At 38.8% G+C, this 27,450-nt stretch overlaps 1 protein-coding gene across 5 annotated transcripts in view; it reads right to left on the bottom strand.

Moving 5' to 3' along the window:
- The window catches only part of MUSK (muscle associated receptor tyrosine kinase), a 91,194-nt gene extending 78,997 nt beyond the window's left edge, over window positions 1-12,197 (bottom strand). For all 5 annotated transcript variants that reach the window (XM_036855894.1, XM_036855897.1, XM_036855896.1 and 2 more), the window contains exons 1-2: window positions 12,119-12,197; window positions 450-576 (exon numbers count right to left, since the gene is read on the bottom strand). In XM_036855894.1, the coding sequence (XP_036711789.1) occupies window positions 450-576; window positions 12,119-12,197 (206 nt within the window). The remainder of the gene's footprint in view (window positions 1-449; window positions 577-12,118) is intronic.
- Between the last annotated feature and the right edge of the window lie 15,253 nt (window positions 12,198-27,450).

Genomic DNA, 27,450 nt, shown 5'->3' with positions numbered 1-27,450 from the left:
TACATCAAGAGTCCTTTCTGACTTTCAAAAGAAAAAGTCATGGTCACCTAGAGGTCAGATTCCTAGACCACATGCATCACTTGATTGGGATATTAGAAGTACAGGAAATGAGGCTGGTCCCTATTAACTCCCCAGAGTGTCCTAGAACATGTACCCCCAGAATTAGGATATCATGGTGTTTCCTAATTACTGTGAAACTTCTTCTAGGTCCTAACCTGGGATCCATGAAATAACCCTGACTTCCCCATATCAGTTAAATCACTTTATGTTGGGCAATTCTCTTAACCTCACTGAAGTTCAGACCTTACATTTATAAAATGAGGAAATTTGCATTTTACATATTCTAGAAGGTGAACTTTAGTACTGCCAGAGCTGTGATTACATTTGTGACAAAGATAAATCACAAGGCAGCCTTGGGCATTCTTGCTGGAAAAAGGCAGAATACTTACTTAATGAGAATTTTATTTCTGGTCCAGGAAATTTCAGGCTGAGGATAGGATTCCACTGCACACATGAAAGTAGCCACTTCTTCAACTAAGGCATCCACTGTCTCAAGAGGAGTGGTGATGACAGGGGCTGAAAGGAGAGGAGAAATCAAACGAGAGCATTCTACAGTACTGTTTACTAACTCTTCTGTAAGTAATCAGAGGCCACCACATACGTGAATGAGAATGACATTTCCCCATAGTGGAAATTTGCCAAAAGGAAGGAAAAATTTTGTGCAGAGGATTTTGTTGCTACTTCTAAAGTAGGCATTTGAGAATCAAAAGAGAAGGCTCTCAGGAGAGTCGGACTTAGATTTATTATATATGGGTAGAGGCAGATCCAGGTTTTGTGAAGTCCAAAGTTATATAATTTAGGTGTCCTTTTTAAGAAAAAATACATAAAATTATTAATATAAAATGTCTGTTGCCTCCCTAACACCAATCAGCTTGAAGGGAAGTGTCACTGAAGGGACGTCAAAGTGAAAAGAGAAAGCAATCTCAACAATTCCTGTTTAAAAACAATTTTCCCCAAATTTTGTTAAAACATATGTTTATATGAACACATTGCTAGAAACCACTGGAGGTCTTAGAAGGGGGCTCCTGTAAATGAGAGGCTTTGAAGGTGAAGATTCATCAGATTTATAAAGAATTCACATCTGCATTATGAGTAGATTAGAAAAAGACTCAATAATAAAAAGACAACCCAAACAACAAATGAGCAAAGGATCTGAACTGACCTGTCTCCAAAGAATGTGTACACATGGACAACAAGCATGTAAAAAGATGCTCAACATCATTAGCTATTAAGGAAATGCAAATCAAAACCTCAGTAAGATACTAGTTTACACACACTAGAATGGTTATAATAAAAAAGAAATATAACAACAAATACTGGCAAGGATGTGGAAAAATTAGAACCTTTGTGCATTGTTGGTGGGAATGTAAAATGGCACAGCCACTGTGGAAAACAGGATGGTGGTTCCTCAAATAAGCATAGAATTAATATATGATCCAGCAATTCCACTTCTGGATATATGCCCAAAAGAACTGAAAGCAGAGACTCAGATAGATATTTGTACACCCACGTTCAAAGCAACATTACTCATAGTAGCCAAAAAGTGGAGCAACCCAAGTGTCTGCCAACAGATTAATGGATAAACAAAATGTGGTATATCCATTCAACGAAATATTATTTGACAATAAGAAGAAACAAAGTATTGATACATGCTACAACATGGATGAAACTTGGAGACAATAAACTAAGTGAAAGAAGCCAGTCACAAGAACGACAGACTGTACAATTTCATTTATATAAAATATCCAGAATAGTCATATCTGTAGAGACAGAAAATACATGAGTGTCTAGGAATTGGGAAGAGGATGGAGGGATTAGGGAGTAATCTATGGCTAAGAAATGCAGGATTTCAAATAGGTGTAATAAGAATGTTCTAAAATCGATTATGATGATGAATGCACAGCTCTGGGAACTGTATACTTTACCCAAAGAGACTGGTATGTGAATTATATCTCAATAAAGCTGGGGGTTTTGTTTGTTTTTTTTGCTTGGTGTGTGTTTGTGTGTATGTGTGTTACAAAAAGAAAGACAAAAGGAAGAGAGGCTATTAACATGGTCCCTCTCTCCTCCCACCTCCATGAAATGAGGGTCACCTGGCTTAGAAGAATTGGGGAGGAAAGAGAAGTTAAGAAGGATGAGAATGTGTTGGTAAAGGGATGCACCCCACTTCAATTTACAAATCTGTGAATCCCACCAAAACAAAGGGGTGAGGTCCTGGTCACCTCAAGGGTTTGATGGTGTGAGAAAGTGCCGGCACCTGTATTTGGGTGAGTCTGAAAATCTACCCCATTGCATAATCTGATATAAAATAATTATCATCATCACCGCTTTGTTATTATTATTTATCAAAGATTTATTTACGATTTTTCATGGAGCAGGCACTGGGTTGACTAGAAGCAAAAAGATGTGTAAAGCACATCTCTGCCTGGTAAGAATCCACAATCTAGATGACAAGGTAGGATAGATACATAAAATGATCAGCTATAATAATCAGTTATGCCTGCTATCCTGGCATAATTGTTAATAGTACCCCCATACTCCAAAAATACCTGAGTTTGGACAGTAAATTATATGGTCATTTTAGTTAAAATGCAAGGTGCCTAGGAAAGCCAAGTAAGTAGTGTGAGCAATATTTTAGATGTAGGGTAGGGGGTGACAGCCCCATAAAACAAGAAGAAAAAACTGGCACATTGGCCATTAAAAAATGCATCCAGTATCTAAATGAAACTTATTTTTTCAGTAAACTCAGAGGCAAACTCATTGGCTGAGAGTAAGGGAAATGGTGGTTGGAAGTGTCCACTTGGCCCATATCTCTTTCATAAGTGTTATTCTTTTCTTAAGGTCCAGTTTAAGCATCATCTCCTCCCAATCTCCCTGACTTGCTAGATAGAACCAAATGCCCTTTTCTTTAACCTTAGAACCAAATGCCCTTTTCTTTAACCTTGGGTCATCCTATATATGTCACTCATAGCACTTGCCACACAGATGCTATTAGAATGATTTGTTTATGTCTTTGTCCCACACTCAGTTATAAAAACCTTAAGCTTTGGGTCAGGGACCATGTCTCAGACCTCTCTCTATCTGGAGGGCTAGCACACTGACTAATGTATTGTTTAAATGAACCAAACTCTATTACTGAGGCCTTTATAAAAGGCATAAATTTTTTAAAAGGTTGAGAGAGAGTAGGTGAAAGAAGAGGGCAGAATTTTTAGGTGAAATGATGTCTTTTATATTTTATATCTAGGCAGCAAGTCCCCCCTTTTCCCAACTTTGCACTAAAATGACCATAAAAATATACAGAATGCTGTACAAAGAAATAAAGAAATTAAAAGTATTAAAGAATAGTGAAGGGCTTCCTTGGTGGCGCAGTGGTTGAGAATCTGCCTGCCGATGCAGGGGACATGGGTTCGAGCCCTGGTCTGGGAAGATCCCACATGCTGCGGAGCAACTAGGCCCGTGAGCCACAACTACTGAGCCTGCGCGTCTGGAGCCTGTGCTCCACAACAAGAGAGGCCACGATAGTGAGAGGCCCGCGCACTGCGATGAAGAGTGGCCCCCGCTTGCCGCAACTGGAGAAAGCCCTCGCACAGAAACGAAGACCCAACACAGCCAAAAATAAATAAATAAATAAATAATAATTTAAAAAAAAAACAACTCACATTATTTAAAAAAAAAAAAAGAGTAGTTAAGAGACATAAAGACAGACAGGCACTAATAAACTTCTAATAGAAGTTCCAAAAAAAATAAAACAGAAGAAATGGCATAGAAGTAATATGTAAAGGGATAAATCACTGATCATTTTTCAAAAGTGAAAAAAAAGCAGAAGTATTCACATTGAAAGTTTCCACTAAGCATCAAGCCAGATAAAGAAAAATAAATTCATCCTTAGATACACTGGATTAAAACTTTAGAAAATTTAAGATAAAGAAAATCTTAAACCTTACTAGAAAGAAAAGATCAATCACCTTAAGAAGAATGCCAATTAGGCTAACCTGATATTATTTGGCAACAATTGATACCAAAAGCAATGGACCAGTATTTTTAAAAGGCTGAGAAAAAAATAACTGTTAGCCTGGAATTCTGTAGCCAGCTTAGATAATCATTTTTTTAAAAAATGAAGACAAAGTAAGTACACAGACAAATACTGAGAGTATTTACCACTGAGACCTTCTCTGAAACAGTTACTAAAAGTATATAAACTCCATAAGAAATAACTTGTACCCAAAAGAAAGGGGCCAGTGACGAGAAACTGTAGTTAGCATAGATGGTGGTAAAATATAATTGCAGTTTTAGACACTGTGGAATATATATTTTTTAAACTCAATAATTTCTGTGTTTAAAAAAAGTGGAACTAGAATTCTAGACAAACAATTATAAGATGAAAGTTTAGGGAAGAAGTTCAGCAGATGGTTAAAACATTCTAAGTTCTTTACTGTAAGCAGGAAGATGACAGAAACACTGAATAACTGTAAACATGGGGAGAAAATATATGGTTAGAGACATATTGTTAAAATTTCATTAATGCTTACCACTAAAATAATAGATTAAAAACCAAAACCTCCAGACTAGCAGAAGAAAAAGAGACTAGAACTGTATCAATTAAAAAAAAAATGATGAAGAAGCAGAAAAGGAGGATAAATAAGCCAAGAAAAGGTATAGTTAACAGAAGACACAAATTAATGTGGAAGAAACATGGCCAAATATATCAGAAATCACAATAAACACCCATGGTATAAACCGATCTATGGAAAGACAGACACTATCATACAGGATTAAAAAACACAAAAGACATGCCTAAATAAATTAAAACAGAAACGTTGGATATAAAGAGAATGGAAAATACATATGAAGTAAACACTACTCAAAACAAAGTGATAAAGCAATAAAGTAGTACTAAGTACTACTAAGTACTACTTAGTACTAAGTACTAAGAAAAAATGGAATATAAGGTGATAAGTAAGCCTTTAAAGAATGAAGAGAAATACTTCTTAATGATAAAAGGAAGAATCCATCAGGAAGATACAATAATCATGAAGCTTAATTATTTAAAAATATAGACTCAAACAAAGCCCAAACTAAAATTAATATTACCAGAAGATATAACAATGAAGTAATAGGCTACTAAATTTTTAAAGAAAATTACACACACACACACACACGAGAGTGGAAATATGAATGAGTAGCAAAATGTTATAATCATTTACCTCCTAGTTGTGAGCATTATGTGTAATTTTGTATTTTTGTTTTGCCATACCTTACAGCAAAGGAAAATACTATATAATATTTAAAAATATATAAAATTAATATATATTATCTTTGTAATAAAAAATTATAGGACATAAATCAGGCCACAGAAATGTTAATTTTCCAATGCAGTGGAAGCAAATTTGTAATTGATAACAAAGTTTGAGAAAGTCAATCTCTTAAGAAAAAAAGCAGATTTTTCTAAACAACTAATGAATGAAGTAAGCAATCAATTGCATAATCACATAGATATTGAGAGATTAAAAAACAAAAAATATTATAGTAAGGTCATAGGATGCAGGTAATGATGGGCCCAAAGGTTAACTGATAGTGTTGAATGCTTTCATTGCCTGTTGAGGAACTAGACAGTAAGAGGCTCTAGCACAGGACTTGAATTCAAATCCCTGCTCTATCACTTCCTTCTCAGCTCCGCTGACTCACTTAACTAGTTGCCTTGGCACCTTCAGCTGTAGACGGAGATAATAAAACCACCGCATAGGCTTGCCATGAGGATTAAGTAAGTGAATATACATAATGCATTTAACATTGTCCATGGTCCATATGGAACACTCCGTGTTATTTGATTCTATAATTTAGAGACAGAAACCTGAACTGTTCAGCTGTTCTCCCGGTTTCTGTATTACCTGCAAATTACCAATAATACTTCTAGGAGTCTATCCCAAGGAAATAATCCCCAAATGGAAAGGCATATAGATGAATTTCACTGCACGAAAACAGATTAATTGTACTAAATTGTACTAATTGTATGAAAGTGGAAGAAGAGTTAGGCTCACAGCTTTGTCTTCTAGCTGTGGTCTGCTGGAGCCGGCTTGTACTGGCTTGCAAGAGTCAAGTGTTAATTTTTCAGAAATTTAACAAGATAATGGAATAGAGCCATTATTAAAAACTAAATTATATAACTTTGATTAGATAAATTATGTTAAAAACAAAGTAATAATACTCAACATTTATCACTTTCTAATTATTTTTCTATATTTTACTATTATCTATGTTCTTGTGGTTATTTACATCTCTTGTCTGTAGAAATTGTAGGTGTGCTACTATACATCTCCTCCCAACTCAGTGTTTGTTGGTACCTGGGTATTGGCTGTGACTGGAGCATTTATACTACAGCAGTCAACAAATGTAACATATCAGGGCCTTTTTTCCTCAGAGAGGCAAATGTTCAACATATATTAGCAACTGTTATCTAAACAGGATACTATTTACACAGTCACTGCAAATGGTAGTTTGAAGATATTGATGATATAAAATATGCTCATACTTTAGTGGCAGGGAGCAGAATTGCATAAACAATTTTATTATGATAACTTTTTTTAGGATATGTAGAAAAAAATGGAAGAAAATATATCAATATGTTAACAGTCCTGGAAGTGTGGGTGATTTTCTCTTTTACACTTTTGTATATTTTGTGTTTTCAATATCATTCTCAATGGCCGTGAATTATTTTTACCCAAAACCCCAAACTTTATTCATCAGTTTCTTCTCATTCAACATACAGATGCAGAAGTGACAGAGTTAACAGACATAATATTATCTTTCCAATGAGGCAACACAAACTCTGTTGAGATCAGTTAAGATCAAAGAAGTAAATCTTAGAATGTCTTGATAAACTTAGACATGGAGAAATACATGAGCTCTTACTAAGAACAGCTTCCCTTAATGTTCAGTGGCATGACAGTTTTATGTGAGATTTGATTCTGTTTTTAATAATTTTAGCATCTAAAACTGATTAAAAACCTGCTATCAGCCATGCATTATACTTTTCATTCATGATCTCATTTATTTATCACAACAAACGAAAAGGCAGATACTTTTATTATTCCCATTGGCAGATGAGGAATGAAGGCGACGAATTGTTCAAAAACTTGTCTAAACAAAACAAAAGCAGGAAGTGATAGAACTGAACTTCAAAGTTAAATTTGATTGAAAGTACCTATCTTTTTTTTTTTTTTTTTTTTGAATGGGAAAGTACCTATCTTTTAACTCTAAGCTATACCATGTCTTCAGTGTGGTACTACTTACTCACAGAAAGGGAAAAAACATGATTGACATCAATATCAATATCAATATCTATAGGCAGAGTATAGTCAGTTAAGTCCACTTTGCCCATATTCCAAAATTATCCGAACAAATCTGCTTTCAGATTTTTACTGGCACAATCACATAGTTGTATTTAATGATATTTGTTGACTCAGCAGACTGTTTGCTTTCATTCTACTATCCAGCTTTCATCTCAGCCAGGGCCTGTTTAAACTAGGACACTATTTCTTCCCTCAATCCAAGGACCACATGAACAACAAATACATGAAAATAAACACAATGCTTTTCTGTACCCAAAGAGTAACTTAACTTGAATACTAGCTGCTGAGAAGGATATGATATTACCCTGTTATGGGCTCTAGCACATGGCCATTGACATACCAACTTCTGAGTGACCAGCTGCTGACTGACATAACCAAATGACTGAATAAACAAAGAAGTCAGGTGTATTTGCTCCTTTCTGTTCTAGTAAAATTAGGGCTCAGACTTGGAACATATTCATGCTTTTCTAACATCATGAATACAGTATTGTTTTTTCGGTATGACAAAACACTTTGGTGTCGGAAATTTTTCAAATCCCCCAAAGAAAGAGGATGTTCAGTATTGCTCATCATTTGGCATATCTTAGAAACGGACACATTTATTCTGCTGGTGATGTAATCAAACATAAGTTATTTTTTCTTATGATGTCTTTGGAACTTGTAAGGTTCATTGATCATCTCAATAATTATTGTTATCTCACTTATTAATACCGTATCATTAATTCTTTGTCACAGAACACACTCTTGGTCCTTGCCTTTGGGAATGACACTGGGGACAGGCAGGTAGGAATTCTGGGTCAGCCTGTTAGAATTTCTGAAATGACCTCTCCTGGGGGGCATTCCTTTGGGATTAAGAGATGATTTCATAGGGACTCATCTAAAATATGCTCGTTCCCCAGAAGTGATCACGCCACCAATCATTGACAATCCTTAGCATAGTACATAACGTTATAAGTTGAGCACTGGTAGGTCCTTCATTTTAGGAGAAAACTGAGGCTTACAGTGACTACATGCCTTCCCTAAAGACACACAGAAAGGCATTGGGGACTAGAAAAGGAACTTGATTGTAGCATTCTCTTCCAGGCCTGCAATATCCTTGTTTCACTTTCTTCATTATTTGACCTAGACGACATGGTATGTTGCTATATAATCTCAGCTCCCTTACTCTCTAGTCCTTTAGCTGCACTGACCCTGGAAAGTACCAATCTTGAACTAATCCAACCAGCTGTCTTCACTGCTCATATGTTCATAAAGTATTGTTGGGTAAAGTGAAACAACAGTGGATCAGGACCATGATGGGCATGCAGTCTCCAGCCCCAGCGGGTCCTCAGCAAGGACATATGGTCCTTCTACATTCTCGGATCCACTTCTCTCATCTTCCAGAATGGAACCATTTCCTTCAGGTCCTCTAGTCATCCCTTACTTGTCACTTTCCCCCAATAATCTCACGTCCTATTTCACTGAGAAGTTGCCTACTTCACCTTTCGAAATATGGTAGAAATCTTGCCATTTCTGCTCTTTTTCTGTTCTTTAAGGTCAATAATATTTAAAGCAACTGTGTTTCCGCAAACGTGGAATGAGTTACTCTTTCAATATACGTTAGTATAAAACATTCATCCAGGACTTGGTGTCCTGGATTTCAATGACAGCTGTGCCTGATCTGACTTAGTCATGTGTCAAATTTGTGAATTCTATCCCTGTAGACGTATGATTTAGAAGAAGTTACTAAAATATGCCTCAGGTTAAATCACTTGAGACTCAAGAACTTCTAGGTATGGTAGTTATGGGGTAATTTTAAAACTGGAATTTGGACGGGAGTTCTTTGTGCGTAGCATGTTAACAAATTCAGGGCTGCTTACATGAACTCCTATACTCCTCCAGAAAATCCCACTATACACTTAATACTCCCTGATAAAGCGTTAAATATTATTGAAGAATGTGGTTAAGGTGAATGTTCAATGAAATGTTGACTATTTTCATACATGACAGTTTATAAAATTTTCCTCCTTATGGTTTGATACTGAGCTCATGATTGAAAGTATTACTAGTTGAAATGATTCAGAAAGATAGTGACTTTTCCCTTTGTCTTTGAATATTAGGAATATCAATTAAATTAAAACTATAACAATACACTATTAATTCTACAAAGTTGGTTATTAATTTTATTGAGGAAATCCCATGCTGATGGTTGGAAAAGAACCCATGGAATACTCTTGCAGTATTTTAATTGTGTCAGTTTATTTTGTGATATATTATGCTGCAGACACCTTGATTCATTCACGATAAAGGACTTAGGAAAAAGGTATACCATCTAAAAAGCCTCTTCCTGGGGCTTCCCTGGTGGCGCAGTGGTTGAGAATCCGCCTGCCAATGCAGGGGACACGGGTTCGAGCCCTGGTCCGGGAAGATCTCACATGCCGCGGAGCAGCTAGGCCCGTGAGCCACAATTACTGAGCCTGCGCATCTGGAGCCTGTGCTCCGCAACAAGAGAGGCCGCGATAATGAGAGGCCCGCGCACAGCGATGAAGAGTGGCCCCCACTTGCCGCAACTAGAGAAAGCCCTCGCACAGAAACAAAGACCCAATACAGCCATTAATAAATAAATAAATAAATAAATAAATAAATCCAAGGTGGGGGGGAAGCCTCTTCCCATTATTGCCTTCTGCCAAGAATAGAGAAAACAACTAGAGATATTTTGTGTAGAACAATTTCATTACTTTCAATAGTATTAAAATAATCGCATATTAATGTGTTTTTTTGTACCAATATATTCCATGTACTTCAACATTTAAAATTTTAAGGATTGTGTTTTCATGATAATGTTTATTCTCAGAACTGGTAAGTGTAGTTAATGAATGTTTGGTCTTCCAGGCCTGGTGTTTTGGCTAAGGCTGGTGTTAAACCCATATTAATTTAGATTTTACAATAATACTCAAATACTCTCTTTGAGTAGGCTAGGCAAAAATATTGTTTTAATTTTTTGATTTTACAGTCTAATTAAAGCAGTAAATAAATTATGAACAAATAAACAAGGTTGGGGTAACAATCTGGCTATTTTATTTAGAAGTCGGGCTTTTGGCTTTGTTACATTTATGCCACCGTTTTTGAAGTTTTCAAAATAAACATAGTGTGCTTCACCTGTAAAGTTTGGAAGCTACAAATCTTCTCTTTCTAGAATATAAATTAGGAGGTTGGGTTTGGTTTTTCTTCGTGCACGAGATTCTAATTTGAACCAGAAAATCAATTGTCCTGCTCCTTGTAAGACTGGATTTCAGTAAACTTTAGCATTTAACCATGTCATTTTTATGTAACTTCATGGTTTAGAATAGCACAAATAAATTTATAACAATCCATAAGTCCAAACATCCAGGTGCTGCCTTTCCGGACATCCGTTGTATGATCAGGAAGTATTAAAATAATCTGAAGCCAATGTTCAGTCTTTCTGGCTATTATTAGCTATTTGGAAAGATCTAGATTCTCTTTTATCTGGAGCTACCTTAAAGTATTAGTTGACAGACATTTAAATACATTTGAAGATACCGTTCTACTCACGTAAAATAGAAAAAGAAAGCAACAAAACAACATAAGTCTATGAAATCCGACTGTTTGTGAAGAAAGCTGTATCTTGTTAGCATGTGAATTTTGACCTTGTGCTTCCAGAGATTCTAATGAACCACAAAATCTAAGCTATGTTTCCCATCTACATACAATATATTACCTTCACTTATCTATACAATACAAACCTGTTCAGTTCTTTGGTAAAGTAATATGAAGGGAAAATAATTCTTTTGAGTGTGTCATAAATCACAGAACCTTTTTTTACTCTACTGTAATACATTTAATTTGAAAATTCTGTAATATCATTCAATCTGCTTTCTCGTGTCTTTGTAAAAAGATTTCAATGAAGCCCCCAGTCACTTCACAAGTCACCTATTTTCCTATCTTTCTTCCTGATTTGAAATACCCTAGTCTCAGTTTCATAACACGCTGGCCAGAAACTGTGGACATTCTTGCTACTGCAACAGGTGTTTGTCAGTTTCTTAAGTTGCTTTCCTTTCCCCTGAGGTGGTGTTATTTCCGGTACATTCCAAAGGCTCTGAAAAAAACCTTTCACAGTCTCTTGCCAAACCAAATCATGGCTCCAGCCTCTAAGTTATTGAGAACCCATTGTTCTTCAGGCTTTTATCTTATAGGCACTTGTGTGCGTCTTTCTCTAATTCCAATGTGGGAGGAACTAAAATATTGATTAAGAGTTTTGCAAAGCTGAAACTGAAAATGGAAATGATTTTTGTTCAGAAGCAAACACTCTGGATGTCTGGGAGTACGGTTGATTATATTCCTGGCAAACCTGATGTGAAAAGGTTTTCATCATCCATTTAGACCACCCTGAAGTTTGACATACACATAAACAAACTGACCTCGATAACTTGCAGTCTACCTGCTAATGCTTCCCCTATAAGTGAGGCCTCCACATGCACTGAATGGCTAAACTTTTTATTGCAGAACTTAAGCAGGGGAGGGATAGCAGTAGAATGGAGACCATCAATCAATTGCTTATTTATACAGTTTTCTCCCTCTCCATATACTGCACCCCTACTTCACCAAGTAAAACCCAAGCGTGCCGTAATATGAATCAGTCATGATCGGAACACACGCATGCACCTCAGAACTATGATAAGGCAAGAGAAGACAAGATTGCTCAAACCAACCTTTTGGAAGTTTCTCAGTCCCGCTGAAGGCAACCAAAGTAAGAATATGTACCAGTGGAATGTTGACAAGCTCTCTCATGATTAATCCAGGCTCAGGCAGCAGAAAGTTCTTTCTGGACAACGCAAGGAAAATACCCCTCCAGTTTACATTTTAAAGCATAGTTTGTTCCAAAAGGGTTGTCTGCTAATGACTGTTTGTGTCAGCAGCTCCACTGACTCTAAGTATAATCAGGAATTCTCAGACTTGGCTGTAATGATGGACACGGCCAGCTGGTGAATATCCCCTTAGGCCAGTAATGCAAGTGTAGGGCTGGAGGAACAAGGGAAAGAAAATCCCTTTAGAATCCCTTTTAAGACAGTGGTAGAAGGACAATACCAGATGCCTTTTGCAACCATCACTGGATTCCCCGAGGTATAGTTATCCTGGTCTTCTGAGTCAGCTCACCATCCCTCCCGCACTCACCCCAGAACCCTGGGCATAGCTAATCATGACTCCTCCCCATTTCTCACTTCCCCCTCCCACATCCATCCCGTTAACAATTCCTACAGATTGCACCAACTCGATATTCCTTGGTTTCCTCCCCTCCTTTGATTCCAGCTAGTCTCACCCTATCCCAACCTCCCTTTCAGACATTCATTTTCTTGGAATGACAGTGGTAACCTCCTGTCTGTTCTCTGTGCCTTGTGTCCTACTGTCCTCTAATCTCTTTTCAGATCACCTGCCCTACTCAAAAGTCTTCAGTGGCTCTTCATCACATAGAAAAAAATATTCAAATCTAATATGACGTAGGAAGGCTCGCTGGACTCTGCCTACCTGTTTAGCCCCATCTGCTACAATCCATGCCTCTAGTTTAGTATTTAGCAACCTGGTTCCCTGTTTACAGCCTTCCTGCCTCCATGAATTGTTCCTACTGTTCTCCCATCTTGGAATGCTTCCCCCTCCTCTCCACCCAGTTAATACCTTATCTCAGCTTGATCATCATCTCCTCCTGGGAGCCATCCTGGACCAAAACTCCCACATCTTCCCAAAGTTGCATTAGGTTTACCTCCTCTGGGCTTCTCTGTCATTGGACTTACCACATGGTTTTAAGACTTTTTTCCGCTTGTGTTGGTGTCTCCCTCATTCTTTGGCTTCATGAGTCCACAAGGTCAGTAGCCATGGACTGTCAATTGCAGCAGATTCTTCCAAAATGTTCTCCTATGCGAATTGCCTTTTCCCACTGGAACAATGTGTCTTGGAGACTTTTCCATGTTAATGTACAGCACTACCTCATTATTTCTATTGGCTACACAGATTTCTAAATCGTGGATGTATGATGGTATATTTAACCATGCCCCAACAATGTATGAGAGAATCCATTTCCCCATACTCTCATCGACACTTACCTTTGAATTTTTACATTTAAGTAGAATAAAAAGGGTATGTCATTGTTTTAATTTACATGTATTCCACTCTTACTATTGGTAATGAGAATTTCTCATCTGTTTGTTATTCATTTTCCTCGTCTGTGGCTTTTGTCTATTTTCCTCTTAGGTCATTTTTCTTTTTCTTATTAATTTATAGGAGTTTTAAAAACTACTCTGGATGTAAATAATTTATATCATTGGTCCATTGTATATTTTGCAAATATTTTCTGTGTAGAATAGCTCTACTACCTAGCCATAGTGATTGCTTCAGAAATGGGCTTAGGGCTCAAGCTGGTTTACGGCTCAAGGTCTCCATGGTATTTTACTGGACCTAATACAAAATAAGCTCCTCTTTCTTAGATCACCACCTGTGAGGACCAGGAAAGCCAAGGTTGCTGGAGGCTTCATGCTTCATTAACGAGAAATAGTGTGCAAAGCCAGAACGATCCATCGGATTTCCTTGTTTTTGAAATTAATAAATTCCTTTTTATTTTTTTTGCTTGGCTAATATGAATTTGATTCCTTAAATTGCAATCAAAATAATCCTGATGTAATTTTAATAGAAGAGATATAAATTTGGTGTGGTTTCTGCTCTGAGAATATCCTGCGAATGCTACATACTTCGTGGGAAACTTTGACATTAGCAGGATAAGCACTTTTTTTCTTATGTGAAATTTAGGAATCAGCAGGATGAACAGAGTGGCTGTGGTTCCCATAAGCAGCACTAGGGAAAGCACAGGGTTCCAGAGATTTGGGTGACTATAGATTTATGAGCTAAAATTAAGCTCAGGATCACCACCAGCTGTTAATAAAGGGAAGTCCAAGGTGAATGATTCAAGGGGCCTCTATTCAAATGTCCAGGAGGGGGATTTGGGAGTGAGCACTCTCCATCCTCTTTCCCTTTCCCCTAAAGTATAGAACAAGCACTGATGGTGCCCATTTTGAATCCAACAGGAATTGTACCCTCTAGACCAGTGACCCCAGGAAATTATCCCCTACTTCAAATTCCACCACACCCTGAGCCTGAAGGTGACAACAGTACTGTGCGAAGCTAAGGGGAGACAAAACTCTGTGGAGGGAAAGCCAGAATGTGTGGCTCAGGGCTGGCTTAAAATGAATCACTCTATTTCTGTTTTGCATATAAGTTCATTTGTATCATTTTTTTTTAGATTCCACATATAAGCGATATCCTACGATATTTGTCTTTGTCTGACTTACTTCACTTAGTATGATAATCTCTAGGTCCATCCATGTTGCTGCAAATGGCATTATTTCATTCTTTTTGATGGCTGAGTAATATTCCATTGTATAAATAAACCACATTTAAAAAATGATACAAATGAACTTACATGCAAAACAGAAATAGACCCACAGACACAGAAAACAAACTTACGGTTACCAAAGGGGAAGTGGGGGAGGAATAAATATAGGAGTTGGGGATTAACAGATGCAAACTATTATATATACAATGGATAAACAACAAGGACCTACTGTATAGCACAGGGAAATATACTCAATATTTTGTAATAACCTATAAGGAAAAAGAATCTGAAAAAATATATATATATATATGTATGTATAACTGAATCATTTTTCTGTATATCTGAAACTAACACAACATTGTAAATCAATTTTACTTCAATTGAAATAAATAAATAAATAAATAAAGTGAATCAACTGTTGGCTAAGAGAAGCCCCCGGCGAGTGTGGTTTAGGCATGGACGCTGCAGCAGCTCCCAAAGTGTAGCAGCTGGAGGTTGTGAGCCAATTATGGTCCTTGCATCAGTTTCTTGGAACCTGGATACAAAATGGCCTTTCATCCTACAATACAAGCAAACCTATTCCTTATAAAGCAGGCTCATTCAGCCACAGAGAGTGGAGACTGGGTGCCAGCCAGTTATCTGGCTTCTTTCTTGGGCATGTGGAGAGTAAATAGGGCTGATGGCCAGTCTTCCCTTCAGTAAAATGCACTCAGTCACCAGGGAAGCTTGTCCTACCACCTCTGGTATCTCTGCTTCTTCATCTCAGGAGCTGGCCCCAAGAGCAAGTAGCACCATGCTGAGCTATATCTTGAACTTGATGCCAGAATTCGACCCTACAGCGGCTGATGAGACCGGCCCCATTCCTGCTGGAGTCAGCACATCCCCCAGTTAGTGCTGCTGGTCTGTACCCTGCTCTCATACATCTGCTGAGGCTTGGCAAGGAGCCCCTTCTAATTATCACGAAGGGCAATGACCTGGTTCTCTGCCTCACCGGTCAGCAGACAGTGGTTCAGAAATGCCACATGGATTGCCCTCTCCAGAAAATTCCTGGGAAGTCAAAGGGATATTCTGGAGTTCTATTTTTACAAATGGATTTAATGTCTGATTAAATATTAGGATGGCAATTAGAGATGCATCAATATTCTGGGAACATATACCTTGTAAAATTGGGAGGGACTCTTAAAATGTTTATTCAATGAATGAATGAATTATATTAACTACCTACTGTTTGCTGAACATTCAGCAGGGATCAATGGAGCAAGAAACAATGGCTGGTGATAGAGTGAATATTATACAATAACATTAATAATTAACTAAATTATAATCTGGAGAGATACATTGTACTGTGAAATTATATAAGAACTGAGCCTGACCTAGTCTGAGGGCTCAAGAAATGCGTCTCTGAGAAGACGCTAGTGAGGCTTAAACCCTGCAGGATAAGTAAATCCAGACAACTAAACTCGGGAGGTCTGGGAGTGGACCATAACAGGTAGTGGGAGAAGAACGTGGAAATGACCCAGAACATGAAGGATGTGATGTGATGGAAAGAAAGCGGGTCAGTGTGTTTGGAGTATAGAAAGTGAGGGTAAAACCTACAGAGGCAGGTAGAGGAGGTCATTCAGGATCTTGTATATTTCAGTAAGCACTTCATTCTAAGAGCAGGAATAACTCATGGGAATGTAGATCACAAATAAAGCTATAAAAGTGAATCAGCTAGGCTAGGGGGAGAGTGTAGAAGGACAGGAAGCCCTAGAACTGAGCCATGAAACATCCCACCCTTTAAAATTCAGTAGAAGATAAAGAGCCAGAGAAAGAGATTGACAAGGAGCAGCTAGCGAGATAGAAAAAAAACTGATAGAGTGTCACAAAAGGGAAGGGAAGGGAAGAGAGCGTTTCCAGAAGGAGAGCCTACTTTCCAGGACTGTTCTGAATGCTACCGAGAGGTCGAGTAAGAAGGAACGGAAAGGTTTCCATTGAATTTAGCAACATAGAAGTAATTAATGACGTTGATAAAGGGCAGTCTCAGGAAACAGTGGAGAATGAGGTGAGAAATCAGAGTGGTATAGAGAGATGGAAGAGTGAATAAGAGGTGTGAAAATGGAGACAGTATTGAAATATGATTCTCTCAAGAAGAGTGACTATGAAGGGATAGAGAAAGTTAAGCAGCTGGAGGGAGAGGTTGGATGAAGACAGAATTGATTTTTCATTTACTTTGAAGGTGTGCTGTGAAGGATCCTGTAGAAAGAAAGAGGTTAAAGACACAGGAGAGAAAAGAGATAATAGACGATTCACGGTCTCAAGGAAACCAGGTGGATAGGATCTTGTAGTAGAAGATGATGAGGAAGAGATAAGTAGGGAAATTTTTGGAAGGAATGGCAAAGAGTTTACTGAGCCCTCATCTGATGACTTCTATCATCTCTATCAAGTAGAAGATGAGGTCGGAGAAGATTTAAAACAGTTACTCTGGAGAAGAAGAGAACACACTGCTGAGATTGTTCAGTATAGAGTCATACTGATTCTCATATACCCTGGTGTAATTTTTTTTCTCTACCAATTCTCAGCTTTCCACATAACAGATGTTGAATTGTTAGGTTTATTTGGGGGATGGGGGAAGGAAAGGGTATTTGTCAGTGATACATTAACCCAAGGAAACAGCATTCCAGAAGAGAGAATGAAGTGTAATGATAGGAAGCAAAGTGGATGTATTGAGTTAGAGATAGTCAATAAACCAGTGATGATACTGGCAGGACAAAGAAGGTAGGAAATGGACAATGGGAGCAAGCAATGAAAAGGGTGAATTCAGGGATGGGGGTAGGTTTAAACCAGTTTAGGAGTTCATATTGGGAACACAACCCATGACCCAGGGCCATTTTGCTTATGTGTAGTTAAGCTCATTTCTCAGAGTGGAGACCAGCTCTGTAGCTGTTGCTATTCACACGAGGGGCAATGAGATTGTAACAGTGTAGATGGAGAGAAAAGGACAGATTTAGGACAAGTATGGAAAGGTGAATCAGAAGGATTTGTTCATAAAGACAGATTTCCAACTGGAAAAACTGAGTGAATATAGAAAATGGAGTATTGTATGCTAGCAGGAATTTCCAACAGGTATATCTTATATATCTCAGGATGCTGTTTGGGTCCCAAAACAAAATAGATGGCCAAATCAAACAGAATAAAGGAAGAGGTACAAAGGTGTAAGGTATTGGGAAACTACAAGAATTAGTGTGGAAACTGTAAACCACTAACAGTCGCCCTTTGCCCTTTCTAGGCCTAAGGGTTTAAAGGGCAGAAAAACATTTACTGGAACCTAGAGGCAGAGATGACTGTGTTGAGAGAGAGCTTCCTAAGAGGAGCGAAGACCTTTGGTTGAGGGATTCCGCCAGCTCGTGAGAGTGCCTTTGATTTCTGCAGATTCTCACCATTAGCGAAACCCAACAGGAAACAAGAGGGCAAGAAAGCCCATTGGTAGAATTCAAAGAAGTCAGTTTCCACAGCCACAGAACAGGGGAGAAATTGGTCTGGAGAACAAATGGAAGGACACCCCAGGAGGCCTCTTTAGGAATTCCAGCTTCACCTGGAGCACAAATGAGATAACAGATAAGAGAGGCGTGCCAGTATTCCCATTCGTTGTAACAATTTCTTTTTGAATCATTCAATCATTATGTCATACTTCACCCACCTCTCTAATTGTTCCCAAAGATTGATTACACTGCTTCTATATCAACCACTATTTGCCCCTTTGAAATACATCTTCGATACTACAATGTGTTACAGGGGCTTTTCCAGACTATGGGTCTACTTCTCTGGCTTTTCTAGACTATGGAACAAAAGTATTCTCTGAGGCCTCTAACCTGTTCATATCCCTGAATTTAGCACTTCTTCCTGGTTCATCGAACCCCTCTGGCAGCATCAAGAGATCAGTCTGAAAATCCAATGCAAAATTCTAATATGGTTACAGTTCAAAGACTCTGAAGTTCCTACATCTGGCTTAAATAGCACTGAGGGAAGAAGTCCTCCACCCTGCCTACTGGGAATGCCAATTTCATCAGCCACCTGCTAGAGAAATGTTTGGAGCTGCCATTACTCTCCAGGTTTCGTCAACCTTGCCTCAATCTTCTGCCACAGGCTGTTCAGCCCCTTAATGCTGCTGCCAGTGGGATTTTCAAGTAATTAAAAAAATTGTCCACTACACGCCTATTAGAATGGCCAAAATCTGGAGCACTGACAACACCAAATGCTCGGGAGGATGTGGAGCAACAGGAACTCACATCCATTGTTGATGGGAATGCAAAATGGTACAGCCATTTCAGAAGACAGTTTGTGGTTTCTTACAAAACTAAACATACTCTTACCATCTGATCCAGCAATGGCACTCCCTGGTATTTACCCAAAGGAGTTGAAAACTTATGTCCACACAAAAATTTGCACACAGATGTTTATAGCAGCTCTATTCATAATTGTCAAAACTTGGAAGCAACCAAGTTGTTCTTCTGTAGGTGAGTGGATAAATAAACTGTGGTACATCCAAATGATGGACTATTATTCAGTGCTAAAAAGAAATGAGCTATCAAGTCATGAAAAGACATGGAGGAAACATAAATGCATATTACTAAGAGAAGTCAATCTGAAATGGCTACATATTGTATGATCCAACTATATGACATTCTAGAAAATGCACAGCTATAAAGATGGTAAAAAGATCAGTGGTTTTGAGGGGCAGGGAAAGGAGGGAAAAGATGAGTAGGCAGAGCACAGAGGAATTTTAGGGCAGTGAAAATACTCTGTATGATATAATCATGATGGATATATGTCATTATACATCTGTCCAAACCCATATAATGTATGACACCAAGATTGAACCCTAAGGTAAACTATGAACTTTGGATCATTATGATGTGTCAGTGTAAGCATCCTTGCTAAAAAACATACCATTCTGGTGAGTGATGTTGATAATGAGACAGGTATGCATGTGTGGGGCAGGGGGTGTATGGGAAATCTCTGGACCTCCTTCTCAATTTTGTTGTAAACCTAAAACTGCTTTAAAAATATAAAGTCTTTTTTAAAAAAGAATTTATGTAAAGAGTCAAGTACAATGATAGTATTCATGTTTTTATAAAAGTTTTATTATAAATATTGAAAAATTATGACAACTACAGATGTCCTTTTATGACCAAGAACTAGTCATAAAAACATCTTTGCAAGGAAGGCATTATACTCTATAGTGAAGTTGTTTTGTTTTAATTCAGTATTTGAAATTCCTCCTATGTTTGTGTGAGTTTTGGTAGGAGGAAAGTCTATGCTGTCCCTACAAAAGCTAAGAAAAGTGAACACTTACTCTTGTGAACCTGCTAGCTGGGTATGGTAAGTGACCTAAGCTCAGACAATCAGACGCCTTTGCCGGGACTGTGAATCTGGAGCAAGTGTCACAAAGAAAGAGGTAGTTAGAATTCATGCCAGTGGTGGTGGCATCAAGTGTTCAGTGGCAGTGGTGCCAAGGGCAGCATGCGCCCATAGCAGTGCCTTAGCAGTATCCAATGTCTAGCGATGGCGGTGCCAGTGCCCAGCGTTCAGCTGCAGAGCTGTGTCATCCTGACCTGGCTGTTCCTCTGCTGAGATCGTGGCCCAATGCTTGCCACCTGACTGCCTTAGGTTCCTGCCTGGCTCTTCAGTGTTCCCCAGGATTCCATAAGCTACCCAATATCCTTCCCCCAAGTTCCCTTTCTCCTAAATAAACCAGTCATTTGTTGTTGATTTCAACAATAAATGTCTATTTTGCAGAAAAGAAAATTAAAGCTTTGAAAGATTGAAAATATGTCCAAAGTTTTATAACTAGTAAATGATGGAGGCAGAATTCTAATACAGGTCTGTCTGGCTTCTAAATATGATTCCCGCCCATCCCAGCCCCCAAACCACTGCATCTACAATGCAGATACAGTATACGCTTCATATGATAGGTGGGTGTTTTCATGGCCAAACAAGCGTAGAGGTTGAACTAGTCAAGGTAAGTGGTGATTTTATCTTCTCTGATGAATACAAACTGAGAAATCAGGGAAATAGCAAACATGGTTATACAGTAACTCTGGAAGAAGGATGGGGATGGCAAATGCTGTCCCAAGATCACATTGGACATGTCCTGCCGTATGGAGGTGAGTCATCTGGGGTTCTTTACAAATTGGTGTGAACAGTCATAGTAAGCAGGCTGGTTTAGAAGGTGACCCAAGATGTATACATGACTACAGATGAGATCAGTCAGGTTTTTGGTGGGACTTAGCCAATAAACTTGGGAGGCAGGTAAGTACATGCTTCCTCCCCTTTGGGACCAAAACTAACTTCCTCAGCAGGCAAAACTTAAATATTCCCGAACTTCTAGGAGACCAGATGGTTCATACAGGGCTTTCCTCCTAGTCACTGCTTCCCTTCTACTTCCTGGTGCCTATTAAAACCAAACCAAACCAACCAACCAACAAACCCCAAAACCTCAGTACTTACTGCCTTCAAACTTAATCTCATTCTGCAAAGTATTCCAGTTTTCTATGGAGATGCAGGAGGTAATGACTTATCTGTAAGAGCCAGAGATGATAGCATCAGGAATTACTGGCCCTAGAAACCTGGAGTTTCTCCACCGAATTACTATCATTTGTGTTCACCCATTGCTTTTTGCCACTCACAGGATTGTGAATGGGAGACTTAATTATTGGATTTTAACTACTTAGCCTACTGTCATCAATATTGACTATGAATTTCTTGTGCGTCTACCTATCTTGGTGTATGAGTGAAACCAAGGGCAATTATCAGTTAGTTAGACATTAATAAATAATAAACTGTGACCTGCCTTCACTGGATCAAGCTTGCTTTAATTTGGTTTTTTACAAAAACTCCCATTTCCTCCAAGCCTCACGTAGCCTAAACAACGAGATGTTTGCCCAAGTTGTTTTTTTGGAAACTTGGAGTCAGCTGTGTCCCGTTTGCGCTTAAGCCAGAAAAAACTGGTTGGGACCACTGACCCTCCAACTGGGCATGCGCGGGTGTCCGCTCAGTGACCTTTTGACGTCAGCGGGCCAGGAGCTCCACCCTCAGAACATGCTGGTGCCACTTTTCTGGAGGTGCGGCCAGTGAAGAAGCCGGTAGCTTAGTTGCGCCTGTGCAGAACTAGAAGTGCCTCAGCTGTTTATTATCTCCAATCACCTTTCCCCACTTTCCCCACGCCCCAGCTTTATCCCATAAATATCCCGAGCCCTTCAACTTTGCCAACGCGGATTTGAGATTCGTTCACCCGTTTCCTCGTTTGGCTGCCTCGTGAATAAACCCTTTCTCTGCTGCAAACTTTGGCATCTCAGGGTCTGGCTTGCTGCACCCCCGGTGAGTGAACCTGGTTCGGTGACATTAACACCTAAGATGTCAGGCAAGTAAGTGTACAAACGATGGAGAGGTTTGGGCGTTTGTTTTCTTCTTAGTGTATAGAAGCGTGTATTTCCCCCTCCACCGGGACCTCAGTTTTACATCAATCCTATGTATGTACCCTTAGTTCAGGTAATCTTGCTTAGAGCTAGAGATCTAGACCCTAAAGGAGAACTACCTGTAATAGTGTTTCATTTACTCCTAACGGCAGTTTGTGAAGAAGAAAAAGAGCAAGGCACAGTTTTAGCAGAACTATTGCCCCCCGAGATAATGTGTGGTCTCTACATTTAAGGTAAACCCAGTGAAATTCCAGTAGTATTTTTGGAAGTAGGAGAACTGATTTTAGGATGCATATATGGAAACTAAATTAAAAAAATGATCAAGGAAAGTTGTTGAAAAAATAGACTAACAAGGGGTAATTTGCCTAGCAAATGTTGAAACATTGTAAAAGCTATAATAATTAAAATAGTGTAGTACTAGGCTATAAATAGATCAATGGAAATTGAATAAATGATAGATGACATTTTAAATCAGTGGGAAAAGATAACTTCTATCAACTGGGTAGCCATTTAAAAAATTAATTATATATATACCTCATAGATTACACCAAAGTAAAAAATTATGTATGTTCCTCATATATTACACTAAAGTAAAATTCTAAAACAATTAAAAGTAGTAGAAGAACGCATGAAAAAAACACATGTGTATATTCTTATGGGAAAAGTCATATGATACAAAACCTACAAGTCATATAAGGATGAATAAATTTGACTACATAAAGTTTTCACGTCTACCTTGGAAAACATATTGCCAAAAGGCAAATATCAAAAAGGAAAAAGATAAAAACTTCCAAAGCTAATAGATATCTCAGTATGTATCTTACTTGAATTTTCCTCAGCATATGACAATATTGGCCAGTTGTTTTTACTCGAAGTTCTTTTTCACTTGGCTTTTCTGCATAGTGCTCTTTCTTGTTATTTTTTGTTGTCACCCTCATAAAACCGTTTCTTTCCCATGTAGAATTAAAATTTTTTTTTTCCCCAACATTAAGTCCTTGGCATTCCTCTTGCACACACATTCTAAGAGTGGTTTTAGCCATTTTACAGCATTAGACAACATCTATACATGTATGACTCCTACACCTGTATCTTTGAATTAAATCTCTCTTTTGGAGACACCTGCATATGTGGTCACCTACCTGGCTGTTCCACAGCAACTGAAACTTGACAGTTGAGATATAATATTTTTAATCTTAAAACCATTTAATATTCAACTAGAATTAACAGTGAGATCAGAGAGGACAGAAAACCTTCAAACTTTGCTTTTTCTCCTCATCACTGCAAGGGGCTCTTTAAGATGAAAATGTCATTTACAGACCATATCTCCATAATGGCTTTCTACTGTTCTCATTTGAACTAAAATAGTTCTGGAAACCCACATATCTCCAGAAACTAGACCTAGTTCCAAACTCATAAGTGAAGGTGCCAGTGGGAAAGTTGGAGAAAACGTGTTTCCTCTTATTGGTGAGTTCTATGAAGGCAAGTATTTTAGAATAGTGACTGGCGTATGGAATGTGTTTAATAAATAAGAGTTGAACATAAATTAATAACTTTTTCAAGTTGATGTGGCTCTAAATTACCTGTAAAACGTGATTTTCAATGTTAAAGTTTCCTTAGAGTAAGTTAGTTACAGACCAAGAGCTAGTCCTGTACAGCTGTCTGTATCTTTAAGTAAGACAGTCTCGGTTGTTTGTCCCCTATATGCCCCAATCCCTGTATGGTAGTGGGAAGTTATTTTGGGGAGTTGTGGGAGACAGCTTGGGAAGGTGTTATGATTTCAGAGCTGATTAAATCTGATACAAAACCTTTTCCCAAAGCTCTCAAGACCTGGAGTCTAAATTTCTACCCACCAAAAGATCTGTCTTCATTTAAATGAATCCAAGATCCTTGTAACAGAGGAAATTGGTCCAAAGTCCCTACAGCATCAGTATGTCCAATACTAAACTCATCATCTTCCCTGAAATGTGGGAATTCCTTTATCTCTTGTTTCAGTCAATATCACCATCTTCTACTCAGCTTCTCAAGCCATTAAGCTGTGAATCATCCCTGACACCCTTTTTTCCCCCTTAACCTTAAATTGAATGTGAATCTTATCAGATTTACATTCTGAAGGCCTTTCTAGTTTGTCCCTTTCTCAATGCCCTCACTGCCTTACTTTAAGCCCTCTTTAATTTATTGTCTGTTCGCTACAGCAGCCCCCTAATGGGTCTGCCAATCATTTCTCTCCACCAATGTCAGAGTTCCTTCTAGTATACAAATTTGGCCACTTTGTTCTCCTGCCCAGAATGTTTTATGGCTTCCCACTGTTTTGGGGGGTAAACTCCACACTCCCTAGCATGGCAAACCTCTGTTCACCTCTCCTCCCTCTTCTCTCATCCTCCCTTCCTCACACTCTTTGAGGAGTAACTGTAGTGCCTTGAAATCACCACATTCTTTCTGGCCTCTCTGCCTTTTAACATGGCTTCCTTTCTGCTGAAATGTTACTCTTCTGCTTTTTTTTTCTAGCCAATCACGGCTTGTCCTTCAAGATTCCACCTGGTTCTTACCTCCCTAAGAAGCCTCGTTTGATGCCTCGACCTAGGTAGGATGCCCTCTTCTTTGTTCTCATCAGTGCTCCGACCCTGTGCTCCCGTCTCTCTATATCACCACACACTGTACAATAGGATTCTTACCTGCTCTTGAATGTGAGCTTATCGAAGGCTGATTTTTGTATCTTTTATCTTTGTGATTCCTGTGCCTAGCAGAGTTCCTGACGTATTGTACCCCTGGTACCTATTTTATGATGAGAGAGGAATAAATGAAACAATATCCTCCTTTCTCCCTAGGAATTTTAGGCCTTGGCGGTGGATTCTTTTGACACAGGAGTGAAGCATTAAAAGGGATTCCCTTGGCTTACTTTCATAGGTTGTATTTTTTTCCTTTCCTCCAGAGGAGCATTTGGAGTGTTAGGTCATGCAGAATTGCATTTTGCAGCTTGGGGAAATGTTGGTTTGAAGGCATACTCAACGCTGGAGAAAAAACAGGACTGGAGTCATAGGGCTGGATGCTTGAAGTCTATGCTTTTGGTAGAGAAGAAAGATAATCTATGTTACTGTATTTACCCAGATCATTAGGGAAAAAAATGGCAGGCAGGAATTCTGGGCATATCCTGTGTGCAGGGAAAGAGTGAATTTGATTTGGGCGTTCTCTGGCCTTTATCATTTGGGAACCTGAGGGTAGTGGTAAGCAAATGTCCTCCTTCAGTTCCTCTTGTAATAAAACTAGTACCTGAGTGCCCTGTAAGCTGCCCCTCTGTGTTGTCATCTCTTCTGCTTTCCTCAATCTTAAACTTCATCCAGAGTTTCCTGAGACAGAGAGGCACAGAGAAGACCATAAACCATCATTTAAGCCCCTTACAAGGCTGACAGAGTCATCCCTGTTTCTCACCACCTGTCTCCTTCCTTCTTCCTCATCATCATAACTGGTGTGTTCCAGATTCCTACCACATATTCCTCAAAAACATTAGATCTATTTTCAGGGGACTGTGGAAAAGATTGGAAAACCCTGAACTAGACCACCTCCAAAGGAAACATCCCATTTTAAAAGATTTTTTTCTCAATTTAGTTCCAACCATCAGCACTGTTTACATATCCTGACCATGCCTTAGAGACGTACAATTCAATTCAGTTCAACAGGTCATTGCGAGGCCTCATGCCAGGCACTGGAATCCAAAAGAAACATCGACAACTGCTTCCACTAGGCCATGTGGCATTGTAAGGAGAGAAGCTCTTGGCAGGGCTGGGAGCACTGCCCGAACAGTGGGGGAGTGTTTTGACAGCCTCTTAGATAGCCCCCAAACGTGGAATGCCCTTTTGTAATCCCCTTTCCTTGAGTGTGGTCTGGATTTAATGACTCACTTCTAATGAATAAAACACAGCAGAAGCAATGGTATGTCACCTCCGATATTAGGTTGTAAAAAGACCGCTCCTTCATCTGGGATATTAGAACATCAGGACTTGGTGAGGTAGTCCTTCAAAAATGATGTTCAGGGTTTTAGATTGAATACCTGGATGGACGGGGTGTCATTTACTAAGATGCTGAAGACTGGATTTTTTTTAGAAAGGGAAAAAAAAAAAACAGCTTAAGAAGGAAAATGTTCTTAACCATGATTTTGGTTCTGGATGTGAAGTTTGAGAAGTCTGTGTGACACACAAATAAAAATGTCTGCTAAACAGGTTAGATTTAGGGCTGAAGCTCAGAAGAAAAGCTTGGGCTTCCATGTAAATTCGGGAGTTTTCAGCATGTTGATGTTGTTTAATCATAAGACAGCAGAGATCGTCATGGAAAAGTGTAGCTGGAGCAAATTTGAGACCCCAGGACTGAGCTCTTAGTAATGCCAACTTTTAGAGGCTGTACTGAGAAGAGTAAGTTAATAAGGCAGAAGAGAGTGAGAAACAATTGCCAGACAAGTTGGAAAAGCAGGTGTGTGCATTCTTGTGGGAAGAAGGAAACTCCTCAAGCAGGAGGGAGTGGTTAATTCGGTCAAATGCTGCTGAGGGGTGGTGGAGTTTAGGGATGGGCAGTGTCCATCTGATTTCGCCACATGGTGGTTGGTGGTGACCTTGTCAGGAATATTTCAAACATGCACGGTTAAGGGCTAATGTGAGCACGGAAGAAAATCGCAGACCACAATTCACATGCTGAATTCTTAGATCTCTGTGTTTATTAAATTTCAGTTTGATTTAATTTGATTTATGAAATCCTCATTTCCAAAAACGAAAGCATAGTATATTTGAACTGTTGACACCATATTGAAAGTAGCTTTGTCATTTGCTTGCCGAAATTGCTAGCTTTCATTTTTGCCAGGTGACTAAACAATGAGAAAACGAATATAGTCAGCACTCCCTTCTCCTTGCCTGGCAGTAGTTGCTAGTTGCACACACAGACTATGACAGTGCTTCTTTATATGGTTGAATCCAGTCATCTTAAACAGATTGGACAAGGTGCTAGATACATCTTCTAGCATTTTCTATAAACAGCGCAGTACCCTTATAGTGACGTGCTGGATAAATAAGGGCTCAGGAAGTGTGTACTAATGTCCAAATGGCCTGGAAAGAATTTTCCAGTTTTGAAAGACATACCGTCTCAGGGACAGAGAAGGCTTCATTTAGCCCCTCAACAGCTTAGCAGGACCAAATAACGCTCAGAAGATTTCGCTGCACACTGA

This window comes from Balaenoptera musculus, chromosome 6 (genome assembly GCF_009873245.2).
Source record: "Balaenoptera musculus isolate JJ_BM4_2016_0621 chromosome 6, mBalMus1.pri.v3, whole genome shotgun sequence".
Classification (NCBI taxonomy): domain Eukaryota; kingdom Metazoa; phylum Chordata; class Mammalia; order Artiodactyla; family Balaenopteridae; genus Balaenoptera; species Balaenoptera musculus.
The sequence above is the reverse complement of the archived record's forward strand: the minus strand, read 5'-3'. Positions and strand labels throughout refer to the sequence as shown.